Source organism: Trichomonas vaginalis, chromosome IV, assembly GCF_026262505.1.
Source record: "Trichomonas vaginalis G3 chromosome IV, whole genome shotgun sequence".
NCBI lineage: Eukaryota > Parabasalia > Trichomonadida > Trichomonadidae > Trichomonas > Trichomonas vaginalis.
This window is the reverse complement of record NC_067206.1, coordinates 507488-535278: the sequence shown is the minus strand read 5'-3', so window position 1 is coordinate 535278 and position 27791 is coordinate 507488. Positions and strand designations below refer to the sequence as shown.

The following is a 27791-nucleotide window of genomic DNA, read 5'->3' as shown; positions in this document are numbered from 1 at the left end:
TATAAAAAAATTAGTGACTGCAGAGTTCTGGGCGAATGCACCTCCAATTTTAGTCAATAAGCTATTTTCTGATATAAATATATTAGTTAATGACTTACATCCAGTAAATGGTCCTCCCCAAATAGGGTCATCGTAATATCCAGAAAATTGTGTAACAGAATCTGGAATAGAGATGCTCTTCAAATTTGTTTGAAAAAATGAAGCAGATTTTATACTTTTCATCTCTCCATTCATCGGAAGGAAAATTTGATTTAAATTTGAACTTTTAAAAGCACCGCTACTCATATGCTGGAGATGATTGCACATGCTCAGATTAACACTAATGAGTTGTGTAAAATATGAAAATGTTCCCATTCCGAGATCTTCTAATAATGAATCTTCTTCAAAACTCAAATATTTTAAGACGTATCTGAGAGATTCTAGCGGGCGAATGGTAACATCATGGTTAATAACTGTACTATCTTTAATTCTGGCAACATTCTTCGGAATGATAATTGTTTCGCTCGGAGTAACATCGATTAATGTAGTATTTAATTCATCTTCATACTTGAATTCAATAAGCAACAATGATGCAAATAACCATAAAAAAGTCAAATACTATGGAATATGAAGCATTGAAATTTTTAAACCTTAAAAATATTTTCTGAGAAAAAACAAACGCCAAAAAAGTGAATGTTGTTCTCACCATACACTAGAAAACGATGTGAATTTAATTTTATATCTAAAGAAATAAAAAACACTTTTTAAAATAAATAAAAAAAATCTAAAAATATATATATAAATAAAGATTATGAAAGTTGAACTATATCTGCTGCATTCTGTGTTCTATCATTAACAATCTCTCCTCCGTAGAAGATAGCTGTCCTTATCTTCTTTGCCATAGACTCTTCTGTTGTGTATCTCGGAATCTTTATCGTTGAAGAACATGTTTGTGCTGTCGGTAGCTCTGCGTTTTCATCTGTTCTTCCTTGGAGAGGAAGCCATGTAATTGTCAGGCTGGAGTGCCATGACATTCCTGGTGATGGTAATCCCATTCTTCCTGTTGCGAATTTGATGAACAACATTCTTTCGTTCGGTGTGAAACTCTCTATAACTTTCCACAGCATTATCGATGATTTGTCCATTGCGTCGTATTTGCAGCATTTCTTCAATTCGTCGACTGAAACATTTGTGTCTCCACTGACAAACAACTCGAGTTCCCATGAACTGAGTAATGTAACAGCATCTGTTGGTAAGAAATGAAGGATTCCACGACGTAATGATGTCAAATGTGGCAATAATTCTTTGATTCTGTATTCTTTGCACAATTTGACGTATTTTTGTACATTTTCCATTGTGACTTTGACACTTGATCCGTAAGGAATAAGTTCTTTGACTTGTCCTGCGACATTAACAACTGTGAAGGAGTATTCGTGTGCTAGTAATGTCTTCGCAGGATTCTCTTTAAACGCTTTGATCGAACTAGCAAAAGCGGAATCAACTGAGTAAATGTCTTCAATTGTTAATTGGTGTCCTGTCAAAAATCTCCAAACAAATTCAGCGAATCTAAATGGTTGAGGCATTCGACTGACGTAAGCAATTGACATCAACACTCCTGCGTATTCCAGTTGCACTAAATCTGTACAGCTTGGATTAGGCACGAATCTGTCAACGTTTTGAGCATTTCTAGGCAAATACTGAGTGTTTGGAGAACTGATGAACAAACCAGTGCTTGGATGGAATAATTCGATGCACATCTGGCTGAATATGTCTCTACTTGGTCCACCTGCATCCAAAGCGCCTTCTCCGATCAAATCTACATGCCATGGAACTGAATCTCTCTTCAATGAATCAATCAATCTCAGTGGAACTTGTTCAATCAACTGCCTCAACAAAGTGGAAGCTGATGGATGATCTGGTCTGTTCATGTGCAAAATGGCTCTTGATCTGTTGAATCTCAAGTGCAATCTGTTGTTGTCTTTCAAGTTGTTTGACACTCTCTCTTTGAAGATTCCTTGTTTGTGGCGTGTTGCGATGGCTGTTCTTGCTGCAAGGAGTCCCCCAGCCAACAAACCACTCGTCTTTATATCGACTTTCTTTAGAAGATACTCCATGATCGAATCGAGCTGTTTAACAAGGGAAATTCGGACATTGACGTATTTCTGAGGAATTGCTGATAAAAGCTGTGATCTCGCGTAATCTTCATCTGCCAGTTCTGATGCAATTTCATCTGAGTTTATTGATCTCAAAATCTTTAAAAGTTCTTCATCCATCTTAGGAGTCCATTTCGATCTCATCACATCACAGATTTGGAGGAATTCATTGAACTTGGATGTGAAGAAAGCCAAGCCTTCTTCGTACTTAGGGAACTTCATCTTAATTACAATCTCGAAATCCTTTTTATCGGCGTGAATTGTGATTCTACTTGGAGAAGTGATGACTGTTCCACTTTTTACGTCTTTTCCATTTACGGCGACTGTAAAAATGTTTTTGAGAATTATTTCCGCACTGTCCCAATTCTCATTAGTAAAGTTATATACTAAACATTTGCCATCAACTGAAAAATCGTCACTTTTTAGAGTTACGGGCGTGAATGGCATTTGTTTAAGAAAATCTTCGATTAACAAGAAAGAAGGGAATCTTATAGGGAACGACCAATCATGAGTCAAAGCTGTTGCGTGTGTGAAGTATGCTGATATTGTGTCGAACTTCGTCTGTGGCTTGTTTGTCGCTCTATCCATCAACATTTGGAAATATTGAGGTATCTTTGTTTTGTCTCTTGCTGCTGCTTTTTCTGCCGAATACAATCTGTTCAAATCGAGCATTATATTCAACAAAATCGCTTGTTCCGCTGATGGTGTTAAGAAGTCGTTCTGATTGATCGATGCCTCGAAGGAAGTCATGTAATTTGAAACATCGGAATTTGTTGAAAAAGCGTCTTCATCTTCACTCCAATCCAATCTTGACAAAATTGGAGCGATGATTTCGAAAGCGACCAATCTCGATATCAATCCATCACTCATCATCAGTTTCACGGCCATTGGAAGGAACTCTTTCAAGTCTGCTCTGACGTCTTTCATTGGACATTTCTCGAGGAATGAGAAATAGTAAGACAAAGTCGTCAGCAAAATGTGGAAAGAGCCAACAGGAGTTTTAGAACATTGTTCGCTCATGTGTGACTGTATTGGTAAAACAGCGAACTTCAGTTTCCTTCTGTTGTTTATCGATCCATTGCCTTTGATGTGCAGTTTGTTTCCAGTGAGAAACTTCACATCTCTGGCAAGTGAAGTGATGTCATTTTCATTCAAATAAACGTAACTTGGCTGTATATTGTTTTCCGAATGAACAGCTACGACAAAACCAACAGCGTTTTGTTCTTCCAATGTGAGATCTATTGTGAAGTTTCCTGTGTTTGCCGGCGTATTGAACTTGTAATAGGATTTCGTGTTCTCGTACAAGTTGTTGCTGGAATCAGCCATTTTAGATCCATCTAATCCGTGAATGGCCAATTTCATTATAACAGAGAAAAACCAATGCAAACTAGAATCGTTGAAAATCAACAAATTTGTTTTTCCTAACAATTCTTTCAGTTTCTCAGAAATCAGAACAGTCATTGGAACAAATTTGGAGCTGTCGACAATGAATGGATTGATCTCTACATGCTGAGTGAATGTGTTCAATTCAATAGTCAAAACAGAGAACAAACTTGACAATTTCTTTTTGACGGAACTCCACAATTTGACAATTAATTCTGGATTGTTATAAATCATGACTAAAAGAGCGTATCTTGAGCTTCTTATTGCTATCTTCCTTGTGTAATACAATGCTTCACTCGCTGTTGATTCCGTATTCATTTTGTTCATGAAATCTGATCCGATGTATCTTTCTCTGTCAACTTTTGTTATGAACCTTGAATTTATCACTGCTTTTTCTTTCACAGCTGTTGCAGGATTGTAGAACTCCAATGCAATATCTGATGAGTTGTATGCGGAAGAGGTGATTCCTGTGACAATTCCCATCCTGTTGTACATCCATCTGTTGATATTCGGTATGTTTATCGCTTCGTTTTGGTTCGCTTCACTCGGTTTGATTCTGATTCTGTAAACTAAACATGGTCCGTTCAAAGAGATCTGAGAAATGTTTGTTTCAACAGGAGTCTTCATGATGTAAGGTGTCTTTGACTCATTGTTTGACTTGCCTTGCTCAATTCTAACAAATTCTTCGTTTGGAGGATCAAAAATTGGTAATAAATCTGACACTTTTTTGTCATAATTTTGATCGTCATCAATTGAATCCAAATTGAATTTGTTAGTTTTGTAAGTGAACTTTTCGAGAGAGAATCTTTCGCATCCGAAGAGATTTTCCTGGAGAACGCCTTTCATGAACGGAACTTGACCGAAGTTGCACTCGTATTCTCCATTTCCTCCACTGTCCAAAACGAAAGGAGTGAATTCTTCGAAGTTGGGATAATCAATGGATTGACTGAATTTTGTTCCGTTGTAGAAGAAAATTATTTTCTCCTCAGAGTAGCCAACACCAATTGTGTCTCCGTTTTGGATGTGCAGCTGTGGACCAATGACTTTGCTGAATCCGTTTGGAGACTCCATTTCGTTTGTCGGCAATGTCAATTTGTAGAAACCCATTGGAGATTTCGTATCAGCGAAACCAATTGACATATGATACAAAGGAGCTTGAACAACTTTGATCTCGAAATAGAATGGATTTATATGTGAATTCAGTGTTTTATCACCGACATACAAACAAGGAACGTTTGATTTGAACTTTCTTCCGTTTATTTCCGCACTTCCGAAAATACAAACCATTTTTGTCGGTGACTCTTTGTGTCTCTTGTTCATCATTGAGAAAGGAATCACTGTATTCATGTTCTTAACTTCTCTGTCATCAAATGAATATTTGGAATTAGATCTAACGCGTGGCGGAGAAATAGGAGGTTCTATTTCTTTCTGTATAACTTTTTCGTCAATCATTGTTGACATCTTAGTGCTGTTAACACTCAAGAAATAGTTGAGACTTGAAATTAATGATGGAATTGTCTCAAATTTTTCTGTATTTGTATTCAAAGGACTCATTGATATCAAAGAAGTGATGAAATCATCGCATTTCTCGAATTCCTGTGATAGTTTCTTATTCTGCAATATAATAGGTAGCAAAGTATAACATGATGCAATAACTGCACATCTGATACATGACACAAATTTTGACGGTTGTTCAGAAAATTTGTGATGAATGTTATTAAATAATTGAATGTTACTTTTGTTGAATTCGAATGATGGAATTTGCATTATCGAGCAAGGCATCAATCTTGATTTCTTCACAGCCATCCACTCGAGATTATTAACATTGAAACCAAACACGTCGTATGACTGCTGATCTATCTCAGAAACACAGAAAACAGTTCCATCTTCCAATGATGAATAACAACCATAACTTAGAGGCAACATTCCTCCTCCCAAAATGACGAAGGAAGCAAGTAATTGCTCGGATGCTTCTTGTTTATCCAAGCACTCTCTGATGACTAAACTCACGCGCTTCTTCAGGTCTTGGTTCACTGGATCAGACATTAAATTCCTCAAACAAAAAATTGCTTCACTTGAAATGAAAAAGTGACTTTGTAATTCAAATTTTTGGAATTCTTGGATATCGATTTTCTTTTGTATGATTGGATTAGCGATGAACATGAACAGTAGTTTGATGAAACTGTAGAAATTGTACTCTTTGTCCAAGAAATAAATTTTTTCTGGCAAATTTTTCTTCGAATTCTTCAAAAAGAAACAAAACAAACGTAAAACAGAACATAAATGTCTCGGAGTATCAACTTTGTAGTTCTTGAGAATACTAATGACATCAATGTTAACATTACTATTAATCAACAATGACAATATCATGGTAATCTTGTATTTTGTCATTTCAGAAATGTCACTTTTTTCATTAACGATAAAATCTACCAACAAATTGAAAATTTCTGGGGAAAAATTATAATTAATCAAATGGTTCAATATGAACAACCACATGTTTTCCACGAACACGTTTTCTTCTATTTCTTTCGGCTTGAAATGGACAATGAACAACAATATCTGTTTGAGATGTTTTTCATTTAATTCCCTGTGAATCAAAATTGTTTTCATGATAAACAATCTCAAAGAATTAGGAACATTTCCTGTAATCATATTAATCAAAGTGTCAAATGTCTCTGGATTCTCTGCTGCGATAATCGCCCCTTTCTTCAGTTGTGAAATGAATGCAATTTTGCCTGTGTGAAAAACGTTTTGTAAACTTAAGAATTCTTGAATCATTTGAGGGACTTCTTTCACTGACAGGACGTATTGCTTCATTTCCTTGTTCTTCTCGTAGAAGTATGACAATGGTTTCGATGATCTCAGTATCGTGAAGAATTCTATCACTGTTTTACCGAGAAATTCGTTTTTGACAAAGTATTTCGCTTTTTTGATGATTGCTTTTCGTATATCTCCTGCAATCTCCTCTTGTTTGACGATGTCTCCTACAACTGGTTGGCTCTTCTGCCTCAAAAGTGTCTTCAAACTCTGTAATCTCAATGTTATATCTTGGAATGATTTCGGAGGTTTCGCGGGATCGTAGTTCATGGCCTCTGATACAAGGTTTGCCTGTCTGAAGGCAGCTGCGATGCACGGACAGTCCATTTCGTCGTCGTTGAAGTTAGTTTGATTTCTTTTGTTGTTAAACATGCGAACATTGGATCGGATTGCGGTTACAATGGGATGTACGTTATTGTGGTCGGCCACTTTGTTCAGAAATTCCTGTTGCTCTTCAGTTAATGGGTGATCTGGTGGAATTTGGCTTTGAAGTGACTCTTCTGTTTCATCTACCGATGCAATCTGTTCGATACTCCATCCTAATGCAAAGCAGAGTAAGTTTGCGATCATAATTGTGACCATAGGAGTGATATAAGAATCTGTAATTGGAACATTAGCAGAAATGAAGCATTTGATGCCCCAATCGCTAGTGGATTCCTCTGAATGGAATAAAAACCTGCACGTATCTGAGTTTATGATGATTTCCCTTGGCCATCCTGGTCCGGCAGGTCCAGTAAGGGTTTTGTAGGCCGAGGAGCCGCCTTCTGACTTATCAAAAATCTGTAAGTAGTCTGTTGTTGCTTCTGTGGCACATTGTGGGTCGAATTCTATCTTAATTTCGGATGCACCGCACATTTCGAAGGGAGTTTCCTTATCTTGCTTGGCCGGATATGGGTGCATTGTTTCAAATGTCTGGGAGCTGTATCTGACCCTTGTTGTTCCGTTTAAAGGGTGAGATAAAATATCATCGTCGGATTTGACCGAATCTGTCTGTTTGTACTCCTTTATAAATATCTTCAGGAGCGACAGAATCGATTTTGCGAAGGATCCGAATATAATTGATGACTTTTTGTTGAGAGATAAAATTCTCGCGACAACTTGCAATATAAACTCTTCGGCGTCTTGAGGTCTGATACTGATATTCTCAAAGCAGAGGATATTTGAGAAGTAATCGATGATGGAGCTGATGTAATTCGCTAAAACATGCTCAACATTGTATTTATGTCCTGTAATGAAGAGCAGTTCGTTATTTATGAAGGGAACTTGGTTCGAAAATAGGTTGGCCAGGACAGAAGGAGTATGGTATTTCTCTAAAATGGCAACTGTGTTCTGATTTATCGAATAAATTAAGGCAACTGAGCCGTAGAGGAATGGGATTGCAGCAGCGACGTATTCATGGGATTTCTTACCAATGTTGTTAACTAATTCTGTAAAATCTGTGTAAAAGGGGTTGTATAAATATTTAAATCCAGCATTAATGACTTGGAACTCAGCGGAGATGATAGAATCAGTTGCTATATCACTTAGAGCAATTGTCTTGATAAATCTCCTGATTTTGGCGAAGATTTCTTTCGCATTTCCGTCAATAAAAGTTTCATCTTTTGAATCATAAGGAAATCTGAACGTAAAGAACCGTAAAGCAACGACCAACACCTGTAATATAAATAAAAGTATCGTTTGCCTGAAATGTACCGAGTATTCCGTCTCTTCCAAGCATTTCCAACCTAATTTCAAGCAGGCGAGCAGTGTTTCCTCTGGATTCTGCGAGATAAAGAAGTTTACGGCCTTCTTGGCTTGCGCATCTGCTTCGTGGATCGGTTTTGAGAATAAAAATTGTATCAAATTAATTAATTGGTAACTTAAGCTTAAAATAATGTCTTCCACGAACCCGCTGATATTCTCTGATGACTGTTGCTTAACGAGAGGCTCGTATGTTAAAGCTAAACCGAATTTATTATCAAATCTTTTCATTCTGTAATTTCCGGACATTTTTTCAAGAGTGTAAGTATATTGTCCGAAGCTAGTAATATATATTGCGTCAGGACATAGTATTGTCGATGGTGAATGTTTAGTTTGTGATATCTCTTTATTGGCGAACGCGAAAGGAATCATTGTTTTACTTTCTGGCGATATCAGGCATATCTCGTTGTTAAACGCTATCAGATTGCAGTTCCTAAATGGGGTCTGTATTTGGCCCTTGTTTGTACAAACCATTGTTTCGTCTCCGAGCGAATATTCCTCGACCTCGTAAGTTGTTTGGTTGTTTAGTTGGTATAAAATGTAGATAAATGAATTAAAATGCAAGAATGAGCGAATTTGATTTGGATTTTGTAAAATTCCTGCGAGATCTTTCGTAAAGGTGTAATTTTCGAGTGAGTATATTGAAAGTGCTGATTTAACATTGTCAAAAATGTATAATTGTGATGAATCATTTGTAATTAAAGAATATTTCGATTCGATCTGTAGTTTTTCGAGATTTCCCGTGACGATATCTAATTTATAAATATAATCTGCCGAAAAATATATGTTCTGTTGCGTTGCAGTGAAAGATTGTATCGCGGGCAATTCAATATTCCAAAATTTCTTCCAGTGACCGAAGTTTTCTTTAGATATTTGTGGGTAGATTTCGAGTTTGGGTAGAAGCAAGCTCTCTATTGGCGATTCGGGTGGAATACTCATTTCCACGAATAAAGAGGAGATAATTGTAGTAATTCCACCATCTATTTCGGCAACCTTGAGGAGAAAGGCGATGATTTTCGTACGAATTGAGAGGGAGCTGAATACATTCCTCGTTGCATTTGAAACTAAATACGAATTGAACTTCGATATCAGCTGTGGATTGATAGATCCATTGTCTGAGATCGGAGCTGTAAGCATCACATTCAGCAAGTTCGTAAGGACTTGGTCAAAGTCTTTCTCGGAAACTTTATCTATTTCGTCCTGTAGGCCAAAAAAGACAGAAAAAATGGCACCTAGGACGAATGGGATGTCTTTGGCTGAGCTTTTATCCGAATTGAGCGATTGGCAGGCGTTTTGCCAATTTTTTTCGTGTTCAATCGGCTCATTATGCAATTTTGACTGTAATTTTCGAATCGCATACCCATACCGGTCCGCAAAGAAGTTGACTTGAGAGAGAAAAGGCGTTATTTGGTCTGTTATTGTATTATAAATGCTCGGCTCGATCTGTTCTTGTGTAAATTTATTGGTAACTATCTTGTCGATAAGAATAGAAAACAATAAAGGCTCCACTTTCGCTTCCGGGTTCAATGGAATTGTTTTTCTGTTGTATTCCGAAAACAAAGCGGCAAGATTGGATGGGGAAAAGCATTTATCTGTAATGGCCTTAATGGTTTGCGTGTCGCCTGATGAATCAGACGAAATCCCACTACCCATAGATAAATTTTAATGTAATTTTACGATAAGTAAATTATTCAATTTAATTCATTATATAAATTTCTGCTTGTAATTGGAAATATGAAATTTCAATGCTTTAACAAGAGGGGAACAAATGTAGATCCTTTCAAATTCTTCATTTTTGACAAAATTTGCTACAGATAATCGAAATGATCCAGGGCTGACTAAGGCAAACTGTGCTTTACAAATATGCAGTTATAACTGTCCTATGGAGGCATATGGGTTATTGATTGTTTTTTTATTCACCAAAGAATTTCAAGTGATGGCAATGGTAATAAACTTATTGATGAGTTTCAATATGAATTTTTATGAATATTCTTCCTACCAACATTATTGATTTTTAGCATGGTTACAAAATCTTACGCTTTACCGGTGTAATGATTTGCCTTTGAACTTAAACTACTATCACAATAAACTTAGTATTATAATTAGTTGCTATATATGCATTCCGTAAAGTTGACAGACCTTTTATAAAATGATAAAAAAATCAAATCAATATGACTGCACTGTTAATTCCTAAGATGATAATGCGCCTTTTTGCGATATTGTTGGATTCCATTATCATTTACAGCAACAAAGAATATAATTTGAAAATAAAATCTGAATTTCAAAAGAAATGCTAATGAAATACAAAAAATACAATACTCCCTAAAAGAGTTACCTTTATAGAATTTAAAAATACTTTAGTCAATTTATAAAAATATCAAGGAAAAAAAAATTATTTATTATCGAATATTCATTGTAATTGCGACACCTTGCAATATCCAGAATGATCTATGTTCTGTTGTTTCTAAGTAAGCAGTTGTGACATAGCCAACGCCCATCGAATCGCGGCGTTTCTGAGTATTGTAGATTGGTGTTCTGAGCATGTTTTGAGTTCTAACTTTGTTCATTTCCATTGGAGTAACTTTGAGCAAAGGCAACTCCATGACGAGTTCCTTTGGTCTCTGGAGAACCAAGCATCTCTTCTCCATATCCCAGGAAGCGCCTTCCAAGTACATGCCTGAGATGTAGCAGCCGAGTGCCGGCTTCTGCATGACTTGTGATGCCTTCTGGTAGCTTGAAACAGTGATCATGAGAGTAGCCTTATCTAACGGCCATCCCTTAGATCTGCAAGCTGTCTGGAGAAGAGCTGTGAGATAAGCTTCTGGGACGTGCAATCCGGAGAGCCACATGACCTTTGGCTCACCGTTCTTGTACCAGTCTTCGTACTGTTCGTATCTTCTCTGGAAGTGCAACAACCAGTTTGCAAGAGATTTCTCTGTTTCTGGAGCGTATTTGGCCCATGACTGTGGCAATCTGCCGAGATAGATGGAGTTCATGAGCTGCTCCAATTCGTTGGACATTGAGACTTCACCAGCGATGGCGCGCTGTAATTCAGCGAGTGAAACAGACATGACTGAAACTAACTTGTTCCAGTGCTCGAGTTCTTGGATGAGAACAATTTGTACTGGAGTTGTTTCGGCGCCGAATGAAGCTCTGACTTCATTCAAATTGAACGGTGGCTTGAGCTTGAGCTGGATTTCTGTGACTGTTGCTGCGACCTGTGTTTCTCTTGAGACACCGCCTGATGTGCTCATGCTTGAGGAGTGGATGTTCATGAGGTTCTGGCACATGTCTCTTGATGCGTCTTGGTAGAAAGTGATTTCTGCATTGACGTTGAGGCCGAATACATCTGGTGTTGTGATTGGAGGTAATGTTCCAATGGCCAATGTGTACTCCTGGAGGCCGTGAGCCTTTGGAAGATCGTAAGAGCGCTCGTTGTTCTTGAAGAAGTGGAAGACCTGGAATTCATCGAACAAGAAGTCTCCCATGTACTCATCCAAGTAAGTCATGAGGATGCGGCGATCGAAATCATCTGTAACACGGCCGCCGTACATGGCTTCTCCAATCAGGTATCTGAGTGAGCCCCATGGAATCAATGTGTCCTTGTTGTCGAATGCCTTTGTGAGGTATGTTGACATCAACTTCATTGAGACAGTGAAATCGGAGTGGTTGAAATCGTAAGGAACGTTCCATCCGATCTTTCCGTACTGTCTTCTCTCTTGTACGACAGCGTGGAAGAAGGCAAGGACATAAACAAGTGGCTGGAATGCGAAGTGTGGGCATTCTTCGAACTGTTCCTCTGTGATTGTGTTGAATGACTGCTCCATGTTCAACTGAAGGCCAGATGGTGGTTCTGTGACGACCTTTCTGGCTCTCTGAAGAAGACCGACAGGGAATCTGTTTGTTGGGTCTGATGTGAGCCACAATCTGAAGTTAGGGTTAGGACGCTGTGTGGCCTTGTCGACGAGCTTTTCGAGTTCTCTGAGCCATGATGTCAAAAGGTGGCAGTTCTGGAGAATGACCCAGTGACCGCGGGAAGCACCAGTGACAAGCATCTGTCTGGCTGGTTCTTCCTGGTCTTGGCCAAGAGCGATTGACTTGACGTTGTTCTGTCTTGGCTGTCCGCCTGGTGCTGTGGCCGCTGATTCGTCGCCTGTGATGCCGAGCTCTTCTGCGAGCTTGTACAAGGCGGAAGCAGGGCCTGCACCTGGGCTGAGGATGAAGAGGACTGGGGCTGTTGGTGTGGACTGTTCGTAGAGTGACTTGTAAGAGAGAATTGGGAACTTGAGGTAGTTTGGTCCCATTGTTGACTGGACGTACTCTCTCGAAGCGAGGAAGAGTCTGTCTGGTCTGAAGCACCTCAAGACGGCCATTCTCTGCAATGGATCGAGTTTGTCGTGGTATCCCATTGGCAACTTTCCAGCTGCTTCTGGTGTTGGATCGTTGTAGTAGTTCTTCCACTCTTCCTCGTTCTCGCTGAGATCGTCAATCAATGTGGAGAATACCTGGTTAACAGTGACAATCTTCTGGAGATCCTGCCAGCCTTGGTCTGGTAACCACTGTGGGAATGGATTTGGTGAAGCGGATTTCTCGAGAGCGATGTTACCCTTGAGAAGGAAGTCGAGTGTATCTGGATCGACCTTTCCGGCTTCTCTGGCAATGCAAAGGGACATGTGAAATGCGTACATTTGCTTGTGGCGTTCGAACAAACCAGTCAAGACGTACTCGAATACGTTCTTTGTCAAGTGGTCCAAGATGTTTGTGATTCTCTTGGAGATGACTGTTGTTGGAGATGATGTCTTCAATGAGTTCAAGAAGACTTCGCTAAATGAAGCAAGTGAGTACTCGTACATTGTGTTGATTGAAGACAAGTTGTTCATTGAGAAGAATAAAACAGAACCACGGCGAGCGACTGGAAGGTACTCGTTGTAGAGAGCATCGAGTTCGACTGTTGTCTTCTGAGCTGCTTCGAGCTTGACTGAAATATCAGCAGCTTCTGTCTTTGTTTCTTCGAGTGTTGCGAGAAGCTGTGCGTTCTCAGTGATATCGCCTTGTGACTCTGAAAGCAACTTAAGGAGTGTTCTCTGGAGGACCTGAAGACGGCGCTTGTTGTCGGATGTCTCCTTGACAAGGGATGTCTTCTTCTGGTGCAATTGTGTCTGCTCGTTCTCAATGACAATGTCGAGGAGCTGCTCCTGAAGACCTTGCTCTGTGACGCAGCAGTTGACAATGGCGACAGAAGAGGAAACTTCTGGTGAATAGTTTGGTGATGTCAACTTTGTTGTCATGAAGAGCTTGAAATCTGGATCGTAGTCAAGATCTTTATCGTTGAACTTGATGATCTTTCTTGAGCCCTGTGTGATGACGTGTCTCTCGAGAATTGGTGTGATGAGTGGATCGATGAATTCATCGATACCTTCGAAGAGAACGCCTGAGCCGAGGGAAAGAGCGTTTTCGATGTGTCTGGAGAATTCTGGATCCTGGAAGTTTGTTGAATGCAATGAGTTTCCTTGGTGCTGCTTGATCCATCTGACGACCTGCATTTGTGGATCGATACAGAGTGGGAATCTGTTTGCTCTTGTGATGAGGAGAGCGTTCTGGATGGAAAGTTCATCGGCAGGAAGTCCTTCGCCTCTCCAGCCGAAGATTTCTGCTTCGTCGGAAAGGAAGTTCTGAAGAGAGAAGTCTGGTGTAACTGGGACACCTCTCTCGATGAGATCTGCCTTGAATGTGTCGTACAAAAGCTGGTTTCTGTACTGTTGGTTGAATGGGCCTAAGTAGCAAAGGAAGGCAGCGCCGAGAACTGAATCACCGACAACTGACTCGAGCTGCTTCTTGAAGTTCTCTTGGTCTTCTGCCCATCTGACCTTTTCTGATGCGAAACCAGATGTAAGACGCTTAGCTGCATCAAGACGTGCTTCCAAGATATCCTGTGATCTCTGGTTCTCTTCCTGTTTCTGCTTACCAACTTCGAGCTGGTGAATAGCAGCCTTTTGTGTGGCCATGGCCTTCTGGAGGTCATCCTCGATTCTCTTGAGCTCTGCCTTTGATGCCTCGAGTTCTTCCTCCATTTGGTGGGCTGTATCTTCGAGTGGCTTGATCTTCTGATCGGCCTCATAGTAAGCGTAGATGTTGACTGTCCAGTTGAAGAGTTGTTCAATAGCAACACCTGCCTTGTGGACTGATTCTGGGTTGGACTTGAGAGGAGCCAAATATTGAGCGACACGGTCCATCTTCTTCTTGTTCTTGCAACGTTCTCTGACGCTGTAGAGCTTCATCTTCTGAAGGAATGCTGGATCAGCCATGTAATGCTTAGCCTTTTCCCATGATTCCTGGCCTGGGCCATCGTTGAAGAGTGCGCAGATCAAGTTACCAATTTCTTCACCAATTGCGGATGGTTTGTTCATGGACTTGAAGGCAGCGTATTCCTTAGGATTGATGTTACTGGCTGCTTCTTGGGCGGCGATGAGAATTGGCTGAGCTTCTTCAAGAGCTGCGTGTGCGTCTTTGTTCTTTTCGTTGATTTCAATCAACTTGATTTCGTTTTCTTTCTTCTTAACTGTAGCCTGTTGCATGAGTTCTTCTGACTTGGCTTTAGCAGCGTTTGCTTCTTCAAGGGACTGTTCGTTCTCCTTGATGATCTTCTGCAAACCAGCTTGTTGTGTCTTGAACTTGGCGTTGAGGACTTCGACTTCTTGTGCGGAGTGGATGATCTTTTCGAGACCTTCACCAAGCATCTGGATCTGCTGCTTGTTGTACTGGTTCTTCTGGACGAGGAGTTTGCGGAATGTTGAGATGTAATCAAGGAAGTTTGTTGGAGTAATGTGGACTGGTCTTCTTGCGATTGCTGAGAATGGAATGGCCGATTTAACGACCTGTTCGTGAGTGAGAACCATGTTTGCAACGACATGTGGGAAGATGTTCTCTGGGATGAGAGCGGCTTCTTCCTCGAGGAAGTGCTTTGCGACAGCTGTAAGAGCCTCCTCTGGCCATGGATCGAACCAGTCGATGACTGTGTTGTTGACGAGACCTGGGAAGTCACGGCAACGGCGTCTGAGTGAATCGCCTGATGGAGAGAAGCAGAGAACGATGTGGAGGTTATCACGGCATCTGTCGATGAAGACTCTCCAGCAGTTTTCTGGTGAATCGAATAGACCCATTCTGATGACATCTTCTCTGACAGCTGAGCAGAATTGCTCCTTGTCATCGGATTCGAACAAAGCTGGAACGACACCGGATGTGAGCATGTTGTTGACGATTTCGAGGAAGCCTTCGTTGACGATGTGTGCATCTGAGAAGAGGAAGACGACCTGCTTGCGTTCGACACCGACCATCTTGTAGAGCTTGCGAAGTTCTTCTCTGAAATCGTTCTCGTTGTATGTTCTTGTGAGAGTGATTTCAAAGACATCGTAGCCAGCAGCGAATGCAGCCAATCTTGTGAGAGACTTCTTACCAGAACCACCGATACCGATCAAGAGAGCGTTACCACGTGGTGTTCTGATGATTCTCAAGATACGTGTCAAGTGCTCGATAACGTAGTTGAACAAGATCAGGTTGGATGTTGTCTTCTTCGCGATGGAGTAATCTTCAAGGAGTTCTGTGAAGTGCTTGAGAAGTGGCTCGTATCCCTTGAGATCCTGGTAAATGGCTGGTCCATCGCCACCTTCGTTGATGAAGTCACCGAATAAGGATGGATTGGCGAGGGCTTCGTCTCTGACACTTGGGAAGTGGATGTCGATAAGAGACTCAACTTTGTTCATTACGAAGTTTCTGTCATCCATGTTGATAAGACGATCGTGGAATACACGAAGGCACTCGTTACGCCACAAGTGGATGAACGGACCGAGTGTTGGGAACTTGGATGGTGTTGACTTGCAGATACCTTCGAAAACTCTTGAAAGATCACGAAGGTTGAACAAGTAGTGGAACTTTGATGGTGTTGGAGGCAACTTAGCAACAATGTCCTCGTAGAATGTGATTGTTGCGTCGATGACTGTCTTTCCTGCGTGCTGGATTTCTTCTGAGAAGTTCCTTGTGTGGTGGTTCATGATTGTGTTGAAGATGTGGTGAAGTGATTCATCAGATGGAGAAATGACGTGGATGATGTTGAACAATGATGTGAAACGTGGATCCAACATCGCACGGGCACCACCTGGAGGAGCCATGGCTGAGATGTATGAAACCTTGTTGACATGGCGCCAAATGAGATCGCCACCGCGCTCGTACATGCCTCCTCTGTCAATGAGAAGCTTGAGCAAAGCGATTGGCTGCTGTGTACCGTAGATATCGACTGTTGGCATGTTGACATCATCGATGAACAAAATCATGTCCTTGCCACCTTGTGGAACAGCGGAATCCTTTGTTGGGTAATCGAAGTTTTCTTCAAGAGACATCTGAACATCCATTGATGTTGTGCAGTTGGAGAAGTTGAGTGTTCTTGTCATGAAGGCGTCCTGATCCAAGTTGGACATGAAGTTCTGGACAGCGGCTGTCTTTGCAGTACCGGACTTACCAACAAACAAAAGTGGTCTGTGGACCTTGGAGACAATTGCCTGGAGCAAGAACTGGTTACGAACTGTGTCGACTGTTGGAACAATGATGGAGTTGAATGGAGCACCAACAGGGATCTCGTAGCCGCCGATTCTTGCTGCCCATGGAACCCATTGTGCCTGTTCGATGTTGAACTCGAACTCGTACAATGTTGGTGATGTACCTGGTAACTGGCCAGCCTTTGCATAACGGCCTGGTGCATCGATGACAACCCAGTTGGAGAGGCGCTTGACGAACTGGTCGAACTTGAGCATTGAATCTTCGACGAGTTGGCCACCGAGAGACCAAATGATAGCGAAGATGAAGAGGGACTCAATGACTTCGGCGTCCTTGAGTTCCTGTGATTCTGGTGGCAAAAGTGCCTCGATGATTGTGCAGAGCTGTGCAACCATGTTCAATGGTGTGACAGGGATGATTGTCTGGAGTGGTGGTTGTGTGCCTTGGTCGCTGACCTTTCCGAGGATGAAGTTGACGCATGGTGTGACGTAGCGCTCGAAGAGGCCGTTGAGAATTGGAATCTCGGCGCGCTTGTGCATTCTGAGCCATCTCTCGTAGTATGGAGTGAATCCGAGGTTGCGAGGATCCATGAAAACCATACCGCAACGAGAAACTGTAGCTGGAGAAGCGTATTGCAAGTTGCCGACTTCGAAAAGCAAAGCGCAGTGTGGCATCAAACGAATACGTTCTGAGTTAGCAAGTGTCAAAAGTTTGTTATCATCCATGACGGAGTTCATGTTTTCGACCCAAACAGCATCGACATCACCATCGAAAACGATGTATCTGGCTTCCTTCTTGTCTGTTGCCTGGTTGATGTTCTTGAAGATCTTTGAGAACAAGCCCCACTTCCAATCACGTGTTGTTGGATCCAAGACACCGTAAAGCTCTTGAACTGTGCATGCCTTTGGATTGATTGTGTAGAGTCTTGTGAGTGTTCCAAGTCTTGTTTGTGCCTTGGACAAAACGTCGATGATGACAGACTTGCCACCGCCTGTTCCACCGACAACCATTGATGTGTGTCTTGCACCCATTGTTTCGTGAAGCTGAACGACTTTGTCCATTTCTTCTGTCATCTTTGAATAGGACAATTCGTTGAAGATTTCAGCTGTCTTTTCTGAGAGTGTTGGATGGTGGATTGGCTCGAGTTCGACATCTGGGAAGAGGTCATTAAGCAAGCCAACGAAAAGAGGAGCATCTTCGAAGATGAACTTTGGCATGTTCATATCTCTGATGGCTGTCATCAAGACGACTTCTTCTCTCATTTCAACGTTTGCGCGCTTGAGTTCACCAGCACGTCTGAGAACGGACTTAAGAGCACGAAGACCCCAGTCGTAGTGGTGCTGCTTTGAGAGTTGACCGGCAGCCATTTCGTAGATTGTGATCATCTTTCTTGCGAGCATGTGTGTGTTTGTTTCGAAACCTTCTGAGAAGAGCATAACCTCGCAAATAAGTTCTTTATCTGGGACGACCATAACGACTGGTCTGAACATAGCCTTCAAGTTATCTGGAAGTTCGGAACGGCCGGCGTAACCTGGGTTCATTGTGATGAAGATACCGAAGTTTGGATTGAGTGGGATCTTTCTGCCTTCGAAAACGAACTGTCTGACACCAGCTTTAGCAGCGGATTGGATGATTCTGATGTGGCCGGAAATAACGGAAAGAACTTCTGGTTCGATACGGTTGAATTCATCGAAGCATCCCCAGCCACCTGTCTGGACGAGACCTGAGAAGATTCTAGCCATAGCCTTGTGATCCAAGCCTTCACCGCAGTTGAAAACGTTGCACAATCTGCACATGGCCTTGGCGAGATCCTTAACTGTCTCTGTCTTGCCTGTACCTGCTGGACCAGCTGGAGAACCGCCGAAGCCCATGGAAAGAGCCTGTGTGAGTGTCATGATGCATCTGTCTGTAAGAGGAGTGATGACGAGACGGCCGTTGAGACCCATGTATTCGTAGGCTGTCTGGAATGTGCCTGTGCACTGTCTGATGGAGACATCATCTGCAGCACGGTCCCAGTAGTATCTGAGTTGTGATTCCCACTGGAATTCTCTGGCATCGAGGATTGAATCTCTGACAAAGCCATCGACTAAATCACGGGCGTGGACATCGACGATGATCAATGTGTTGATCTTAAGACGTGATTGTCTGTCGAGGTTAGATCTGACCAATCCGACGATATCTGTGATTTGGTTGATCAATTTCTGTCTCATCTGCTTCATGGCGAGTTTGTTTCCTGCTCTGACTTGTCTGAAAGCATCTTCGACTTCGTATGTCCACCAAATCTGTGAAACCATGAGAACGCACATACCGATGTAGTTCATGATCCATGTTGTACGTGATGACTTTGGATATGCGATAACTGACTCTTTCATGATCTGATGGAGTGTTGTCTGCATCTCGTGTTCGATTGAAAGCATCCAGTTTTCGACGGCGCCTTCGCATTGAACAGGTGTTCTGAACTCGTATTGTTCCTTCTCTGATGAGATCATACCTGTTGCGTTTGTTGAGCCACGAGACTGCTTGAAGATAAGGGACTCGCAGTTATCGAACAACTTGATCATGTGCTGCTGGACGGATGTTGGATCACCAGAACCGAGGATGGAAAGCAATTCATCATCGGAAATGAAGAAGAAACGTGGGAACGCGCAACGCTTTGTTTCGAGATAATCAGAAAGAGAGCGCTGGCACTTATCAAGTGATGTTGCGAGGTGCTGTAATGTGTTCAATCTATCTGGTTGCTTGGCTGCGTAGATGATTAATGTGTTCTTCTTTGTTTCCTGCATTAATCTGTTCCACTTTTCATCAATTCCTTTGAACATTGCTGCTTCTTCTGGAAGTTGCTGCTTGATATCTTCTGAGCCAATGAAGATTGACTCGAGATACATCCACTTGAGCTGTACTTGCAACCAGACTTGGACTAAATCTGTGATCTGTGAAAGCAAGACTTCCCAATCGTGGACAGCGCGTGAGAAGTAAGCAACGAATCTGGATGATGAAAGTGTCTGGAGTTTCATCTTGTTATCATCGAGAACAGAAAGAATTTCATCGATACCTGAGAGAATCATACCACGGACTTCTGTTGATGTTGGTGTTCTCTTGTAGTCGTGGATTGTGAATCTCATCTTGTTCCATGTATCGGATAATTCCTGGATACCTTTTTCGATGGACAATTCTTTCATGGCTGTGACTGTAACTTCAGCAATGACATCAGCGAATTGTGTGAGGTTCATCTTGAAAATGTTGGCCAATGTGACAGCGTTTGGCTTGAAATCAATGCCAGCGCCGGTCTTGACCATCATCTCTGACCAGTGGCGGTCTCTGAGTGCGTCGTTCTTGAGATCCTGGAAGATTGGAAGTGATTCTTTGAACTTGGCGAGATCGTTCTTGATGTATTCGTATGGAGGAAGACCACGGAGATCACGTGGTAACTTCCTAAGTGCGGCTTCGAAGCCATCGACACCGTTAATTAACATGTTGATGTCGACTTCGCTCCATAACATCTGTGACCACTCATTCATTGTTCTTGTCTGGTCATCGTACAACTGATAAATCTGCTGGAGATTGTTCAATGTTGCACCGATGTTTGTGAGTTGTGGGAAGGGTGTCTTATCAATTCCGAACAATTTCTCAGCGAGATACAATTCATCTCTTCTTGTTGTGAGGTCTTTGAGTTCTTGCTTGAACTTAATAACCAATTCAAGACCTTGGTCCATTGGTGTGTCGTTGTTTCCTGGACCTTCGTTGTTGAACTTCTCAGCGAATTTCTGAACGATTCCGATGAATTCATCAACTTCATCCTTTGTGAGTTGTGTGAACTTTTCTTTCGTTGTTGTCAAAGAAGCATCAAGAGACTTTGACTCTGCCATGATATCAACCCATCTCTGTCTGAACTTGGCAATCAATGCGTCAGAACCTTCTGGATGTGGTAAGTTGTAGCATGTGAGTGTTCTTGCGCGTTCTTCGATGTTGTCCATTGTTCTTTCGACATTGACGGAGTTATCGCGTGCCTGGTTGATTGTCTGGAGAACGAACTCGAGGTCAGAACGTTCGTTCATCTCCTTCTTCATGTCCGTCGCGATCTTTGTGAGGTTGGCGTCCATCTCCTGAACTTCTGAGTTGAGGATATCAGAAAGAGCACCGCCATAACCAGCGAGCCATTGTCCACATTCTGCTTTGATTGAATCGATGACTGGCTTGAATTCGACAGTTGCAAACATGATGTCGCAGCTGTGCGGAAGAGCTGCAACTTCCAATGACAAACTTCTGTATTTAGCGAGGTTTGCATCGAATTCTGCAATTGTCGGATCTTTGTTCTTGAATTGTTCGATGATTGTCTTTCTGTCTTCAATCCAAATTGGCTGGTATTTGTTGAAATTCTCTGCTTCTTGTTCGATCTTCTTGCAGAGTTCTTCTGTGCTCTTAAGAATGTCGTTGTGCAATTCCATGACTTTCGCACTTTGTTGGACTCTCATGCCGAAGTGTTTCAACTCGACTTCTGAGTCTTCGTTTCCTTGCTGCTGTAATGGAATGATGCATGTTCCTTCCTTCCATTGCAAGCAGACATTCGCTGTTGTCAAGATCATTTTAACAAGTTTTGTCATGATCTTTGTGATGCCATCGAATGCTGGTGTGTAAGCAATCTTTGGTGGTGCCAAACGAGCTTCGACAGTGAACTGTGGCTTCTCAATGAGCATCTTTAATTGGATGAATGACAAAAGTGTTGATCTTGTCAATGCATTGAGAATTCTGTTCTCCCAAAGAATGTAGTATTCCTGGAGAGCCTTGTTGATGCTTTGTGTCTGGTCTTTGGCCTTTGGATTCTTTGTCTTCGTCGCTTTATCATTGACAGAAATAACAGATAAAGCGTTACCTTCGATGATACGTAATTGAGGTGGAATATCGATGAACTGAGATAAAATCTCTTTCTGCATCTGAGAGTGATATTCCTGGACAGCGTTTGCGAAGTCAGACAAGAGCATTGGGTCACTGCACTTCATGACCATTGATGGGACAGTGCAGCAGTCACCAATGAACTTGACAGCCTTGTTGATCTTCTGTACATTGGAGGAGACAGAGTTGACAGCGGACTTGAACTGGTGAATTGCTCTCTGGCAGCGGCCAAGGAATTCATGGACACCGAGAGAGTTCCAGTTGAGATAGGAAGCACCATCAGAAAATACTTCTTCGACAGCGTGCATGCAGCCAGTGATGATTGGAACTTCATCAGCGTTTATTGAGTTGAGTGTTTGGTTCCAATCAGCGAGCATTGTCTCGAGAAGTCTCTGGAGTTTCCTGTAGTGAGGATACTGGAGGAGAACGTTGACAACATCCAAGGAGAGCTTGTAGCCCATGCGCTCGAGATGCTTTGCTTCGTTGATCAGCTGTTGAAGTGATGGATCGAAGTTTACAAAGTGCTTTACAATTTCAGTGTTGTAAAGTTTTCCTTTTGTTGTTCTGAGAATTGGCTTCTCTAGAGCTGTCCTTGCGATGGACTCTGTCTTGGAGTTCCACTCGTTGAAGACTTGCTGGTTGTTCTTGTCGATCAACTTGGCAACTTTCGTGTAGTGATCCTTGACATCCTTGTAAGAAGCAGCGGAAGTGATCTGTGGATGCATTCTGAGTCTGAGAATTGGCTTCTTCATGCGGATGAAGAGAGAACGTGCCCAGGAAATGCGTCCTGTAACTGGTGGATGGTGTGGAAGGATCGGTGGATTGGCCCACTGTGTGTTGTAGAGCTCTTCAATCGCTGTGACTTCTTCTGAGTACTTTTCAAGGACATCTGTGTACTTTGTGTCCATTTGGGCCTTCATGTCGCCTGCAAGCTGTACTTTCTTGAATCTGTCGAGTAAATCAAGACCAGCTTCGGAGCTACGAAGGTCTTTGAATGATGTATTGATGAGCTGTGTTAATTGCTCCTGAATCTTGTTGTGACCACTGAGGAAACGGGAGTAGGAACCTTCCCAGGCGGATCTAAGCCTCTTATCGAAGATTTCGTATGGTAATGGATCGAGTGCGGAAACTAAATTGTCAACTTGTTCGCGAGTTTCATCGATAACACGTGGATTGTTGGTAACGGACTTGAGCTCTGGGCCGAGAATGAGGTAAAGCTCTTGTAACTTCTGAGCAATGTTGATTAATTCGCGGCAACGTTCGTGGATATAAGTTGGTCTCTCGAAAAGACGGGAAACTTCGAAGTCCCAACGAGGAATGTGGTTGGACTTTTCGATGAGAGCACGTGTCTCGTTGAATCTCTCGTGCCAGTGTGTCAAAACCATGTAAGCTGTGTTTGTATGTTGAATTGCTTTGTCAAGAGGTCCATGGAGCATGGATGTCTTGATTTCTGCTTGTACACGGTCGCAAAGTTGCTGGGAAATACGCTCGATAAGTGGTGGCATGATTGTATCATTGTTATAATAATTTGATGTGATCCAGATCAAACGGAGAGAGTCCATGATTGATGGAATTGAGTTGTAGACTGTTTGAAGTGGAGCTGTTTCGAGGTTTCTGAAGTGTCTTTCTAAGAGAGAAAGGAATTCAACGTTGCTCTTTGCTTCCTTGACATATCTGTCAAGTTCATCCATCTGTGTAGCGAAGTTTGGAACAGCTTGTGAATCGATGTGCTCTAAAATCTTGATGATCTCCGGAATTACTGGATTATGTAATTGTTCGAGAAGAGATGATGATGTAATATAGCGAGATCTCCAGAGCTCGACTTCAGCGAGTGGGCCTGGTGATGATGGCTGTTGCTTTGTAAGAGTATCGATTGTACGAGAAATTAATGTAATGTAAGAATCGAGTGCTTGATCAAGTTCAGCGCAATATTTCTCATCTTGAGCGAGGCGTGCTGGATCACCCTGAGAAATTGTTGGGAATTTAATATCGTGTTTTGTTTGTAATTTCGTTACAGAGTGATTGATTTCATCGACAAACTTGCTGAATACTGAAAGGAAATCAGCATCGACACCAGCTGCCAGAGGATCAGACTCTGGATGTTCTGGTGGAGCATCGCATTGAGTTGAGAAAACAAGTTTGTAGACACTGTTAAGAGAAAGAGAGAGGCCTTCGAGGCAGTTACCTGGAATGACCTGGTATGAGAAACACTTTTCGATTTTCTTTGGATCACGAGGAATTGATCTACGTGGTCCTACGAGACTGTAGAAAGCCATAACACGTGCATCATTTGGCAGTGATGGTATTTCATCGAAGTAAAATGTTAAATCAGTAACGTGAACTTCTAATTGTTTGTTAGCTTGAGGTTTTTCTTCCTCTTCTTCTTCCTCCTCTTTCTTTTCGCCTTCAGCTGGTGGAGCGCCTTCGGCAGGAGCACCTTCCGCTGGTGGCTCTGCTGCTTCAGCTGGCTTCTCTGCAGGTGGAGCTTGTTCAGCTGGTGGATCTGCTGGTTTTTCTTCAGCAGGCTTTTCAGCTGGCTTGTCTGTAGCTTCTCCCTCTGCAGGAGCTTCACCTTCTGCTGGCTTTTCTTCGCCTTCTTTAGGAGGTTCGGAAGGTTCTTCTTCTTCCTCTTCTTCCTTTCCTTCGTCATTTTCGATAGTTTCTGTTCTATCAACGGCGCTGAAAATTATTGCAGTTCTATTTGTTTTGCCATTTAGGAAGTCAGCTAATTCGAATTTTGTAAGAACTTCGACAAATTGTTCGCGTGGAACATCTGTCAATGAAAGACCTAAGACTAACTTTGTCTTAAGCCATTCAAGACGTTCATCAGTAAATAAAGCTTCTTCCTGTTTAGACATATATAATAATTATATAACGGTTGAACCAGGTTTACAACGTATTTTTCAAGCGATTATTTTCCCCTCAAATGTTGATCGTCATTAAAAATGGAGGTCTTTTCTACCACTTTCCATGCATGTCAGAATTATATTAATATAACCATATGATGCTATTTCCCAAGCCAAATCAATCGATATGCACAGACAATTAAAAAAGGCAAAAAAAATTATACAAGATTTTAAATTACGAATAAGATAAGAAAATTCCGTTTGTAATTTGCAAAGATTAAGATGGTTACTCAATTTTAACTACAGAAATTACTTCAAAGCATAGACAACGAAAAAATATATTCTTACAAATAATATTTTGTCGTTGAATTTTTCTGAAAGTATGCTCTATGTATTTATTGCCCAGAGTTATACATATGCTATGCTTGTTTGTCTTACCTTTTATTTGATAAATTTTTTGGAATTGTCTTGAGATTTTGAGATATTTTATAGGGAAATTTTTATTAAGAACCTAGTTTCCTGATTAAATTTCATAGCCATTTGAAGATATTGTTATAAAATCTGGGATTGTCACTTTTTAGGAAGTGTACGTTTAAAAAATGCGGGGTGTTCCTTCGACAAGGAAACCTACTGCATCTGAGATAGCTCAACAGACAAAAGAGATGTTTGATAATGTAGGTTTAGATATTCCGCCAAATGAAGTTAAAAGTGATGAGCAAGCAGCGGAATTAACGAAACATCTCGTCTCTATGATTCAAAGTTCTTCCGAATGGGATGATATTATTGCAGCTGAAACTCAAGCTATGTCATTCATTAATGGTGGGGCTTTAAAATTCGATAGTTTCAAAAAAGGAATTCCTGATTTATATTTAGGACTCACATATGGAGCAACAAATTCAAGAAGCGCATTAGTTAAAACAAGTTGTTTATTAATTTCATTACTTGCAAGAGAATTAGGATCTGATTTTGATACAATGGGTGATTATATTACACCACTTTCAAAGCAACTTGCAAATGGTACTCAATTTATTGCTGATTGCGCAAAAAATACAATCCTTACTATTTCTAAATTCTGTCCTGGAAGAAAAACTTTTCAAAACATTTTATCATTCTGCTCATCGAAAGGTAGTCAGCAAAAGCTGGTAGCAAGTATGTGTTTGAACAATATAATGCAAAATTGGCCTGCTGAGAGCTTGGGAACAAATTGGCCAAGATTTTATAATTGCTTAGCAAAATTTTTAGAAGACGCATCTCCTTTTGTCAGACAATATGCAAGGAAAACTGCAAGATCGATTAAAACATGCTCAAAGCAACGCTCTGTAGAGTTTTTCAGTAGATTAGATTCCAAAATGAAAAAGAAAATATTAGAAGAAAACGATGATGGCGTTTACAAACCTCGTACACAAACTAAACAGACCCCTGTTAAGATAGTAACAGAAGATCCAATCGAAAAACCGCAAAAGCCGCCTAAAGTAATTAAAACACAGAGGCCTCCACAAAAGCAAGATTTCTCGCCTCGTCGTGAACCTGTTGAACGTAGAAGAGTATCTGCTCTTGCTCCAAAGGCACCTAGATCTCAACAAGAAAGACCTCATTCTTCAATTCCAGTTAGATCAAAGAAACCAGAGCCTCCTCAACCTGTTGAGAAACAACCTCAAGACAATGTCTTATTAGATGATGATAGTGAGCCTGAAATCACTCCGTTCGAATTTAATAAGCCAAGTCAGAGGAATTTTTATCGACTTGCAGCTGGAAAAGAGATGGAATATGTCACTCGAATCAGAGATGTTATTGATAGAGGTGCAACATCTGAAATTATTAATTCGATGAAAGATGTTTCCAAGGATTTAGTAAGATGTATGCTCTGTGATGATTCTAAGCTTTGTGTTTCAAGTTTGGCAGCTGTTCATGATTTGATTCAAATCTTTCCTGATAACTTTGATCCACATTGCACAACAATCATTCACAGATGTCTGCAATTATGTTCATCATCAAATGACCCTCGTGTGGTTTCAAACGCAAAAATAATATTAGATTCAGTCCCTCCATTAATGAATTGTAAGACAATCATTTCTTCTTGTGAGAAGGAAAATCCTTCACTCTTCTTATTAAGTTTGATTTTATCATGCATATCTAATGAGAAATGTAATCCATTTCTTACAGATGTTGTTGTCAGAACTACTGCACTTTCTATTGCTGTTGATTCATGTGATTTATCTGGTGACAGATCAATGGAATTATCACGTCAGGTATTCAAAGTTATCTTTGAAAAATGCGGACCATCAGCTTTGACAGAATTTGAAGCCAAGATATACTGTGATAAAAGAAGACTATCGTCATTTAAGAAGATTTGCGAGAATGATACTCAAAATATACTTACAGCTGTTGATACAAGCGTTAATGAATATAAAAGCCAAATCCCTGATCTTACAAGTTATAAAAATAATTTCAAGGATTGGTGCAAAGCTATGGAAGATTTCTGTAATCAATTTGACAATGAAACATGGAGCACCATTACTTCGGCATTCTGTTTATCAAAGATATCAGATGTTATAAGTACAAACATTCAAAAGACGGATATCCATCCAGCTTTATTTTTGATACAAAGATTATTATCTAGTAGAGGAACAAGTTCATATTCATCATTTTTATATGCTGTTATGCTTTGTAAATCTGATGAAAAATACAGAAGAACATGCGAAAATATTCTTAGTTCAATTGAATTTGGTGTCAAAACTATACATCTCTTGTCATCATTACAGCCATTGATAAGAGAAAGTAATAAGATAGTTTCGAATAATAGCATTGTCTATCAAAGGAAAGTCATCCGTTCAACCACAGCATTAGAATTTAAAGAGATTTCCAGTGATGTTGTTTGTTCTCTTTGCGACATCATCGATTTTGAAGTAGATTGTGATAGAAGTCGTAGAGTTCTTTGTGCAGAAGCTCTTGCTGATATCGCATTACTTGAAGGTCAATGTTTCTATAAGGAAACAAGATATATTTCTCTTGCTCAAACATCAAAAGGTTTAGTCGAAATTGCAATTGCATCAAGAAAAACTTAATCTTTAATATATTTGTTTTTATTTTGTTTGATTAAAATATGTTTATATTACGTAAAATTGGAATCTTGATACATGGAATCAGAAACATAAGAAGAATATCAAACTTGAAATATTGCTTTCAGAATTCAAAATATGTTCATATTTTTTAACAAAACCATTGCATTCATTACTCTCTTCAATCAGAAAGAAATGCATAAATTCAACGAAATTTTTATTATTTTAAATTGATGGATGACTCCATATTTAAATAACATATTTGCCTTAAATGGAGCTAAAATATTCATTCTTGAAAGCACAGAACAAAAGAATATAATAAAGACATCTCAAAATAACAATGTCATCAGGAGATATTTTTGGAACTGAATGCCTAT

The 27791-nt window shown here is 40.8% G+C and overlaps 3 protein-coding genes across 3 annotated transcripts; 1 reads left to right on the top strand and 2 right to left on the bottom strand.

Annotated features, from left to right (window-relative positions):
• Positions 1-737: 737 nt before the first annotated feature.
• On the bottom strand, positions 738-9725 carry TVAGG3_0002920 (regulator of chromosome condensation family; the record flags this gene model as incomplete). Its single annotated transcript, XM_001312138.2, has 1 exon — positions 789-9725. One exon carries the CDS (start codon positions 9723-9725, stop codon positions 789-791), a length of 8937 nt encoding a protein of 2978 aa, XP_001312139.1.
• Positions 9726-10456: 731 nt separating this feature from the next.
• TVAGG3_0002910 (dynein light chain binding) lies at positions 10457-24367 on the bottom strand (the record flags this gene model as incomplete). The annotated part of the gene is made up of 1 exon (XM_001312139.2): positions 10472-24367. The coding sequence occupies one exon, from the start codon at positions 24365-24367 to the stop codon at positions 10472-10474; it is 13896 nt and encodes a 4631-aa protein (XP_001312140.1).
• A 587-nt stretch (positions 24368-24954) lies between these two features.
• TVAGG3_0002900 (microtubule binding CLASP family) lies at positions 24955-27648 on the top strand (the record flags this gene model as incomplete). The annotated part of the gene is made up of 1 exon (XM_001312140.1): positions 24955-27420. One exon carries the CDS (start codon positions 24955-24957, stop codon positions 27418-27420), a length of 2466 nt encoding a protein of 821 aa, XP_001312141.1.
• Between the last annotated feature and the right edge of the window lie 143 nt (positions 27649-27791).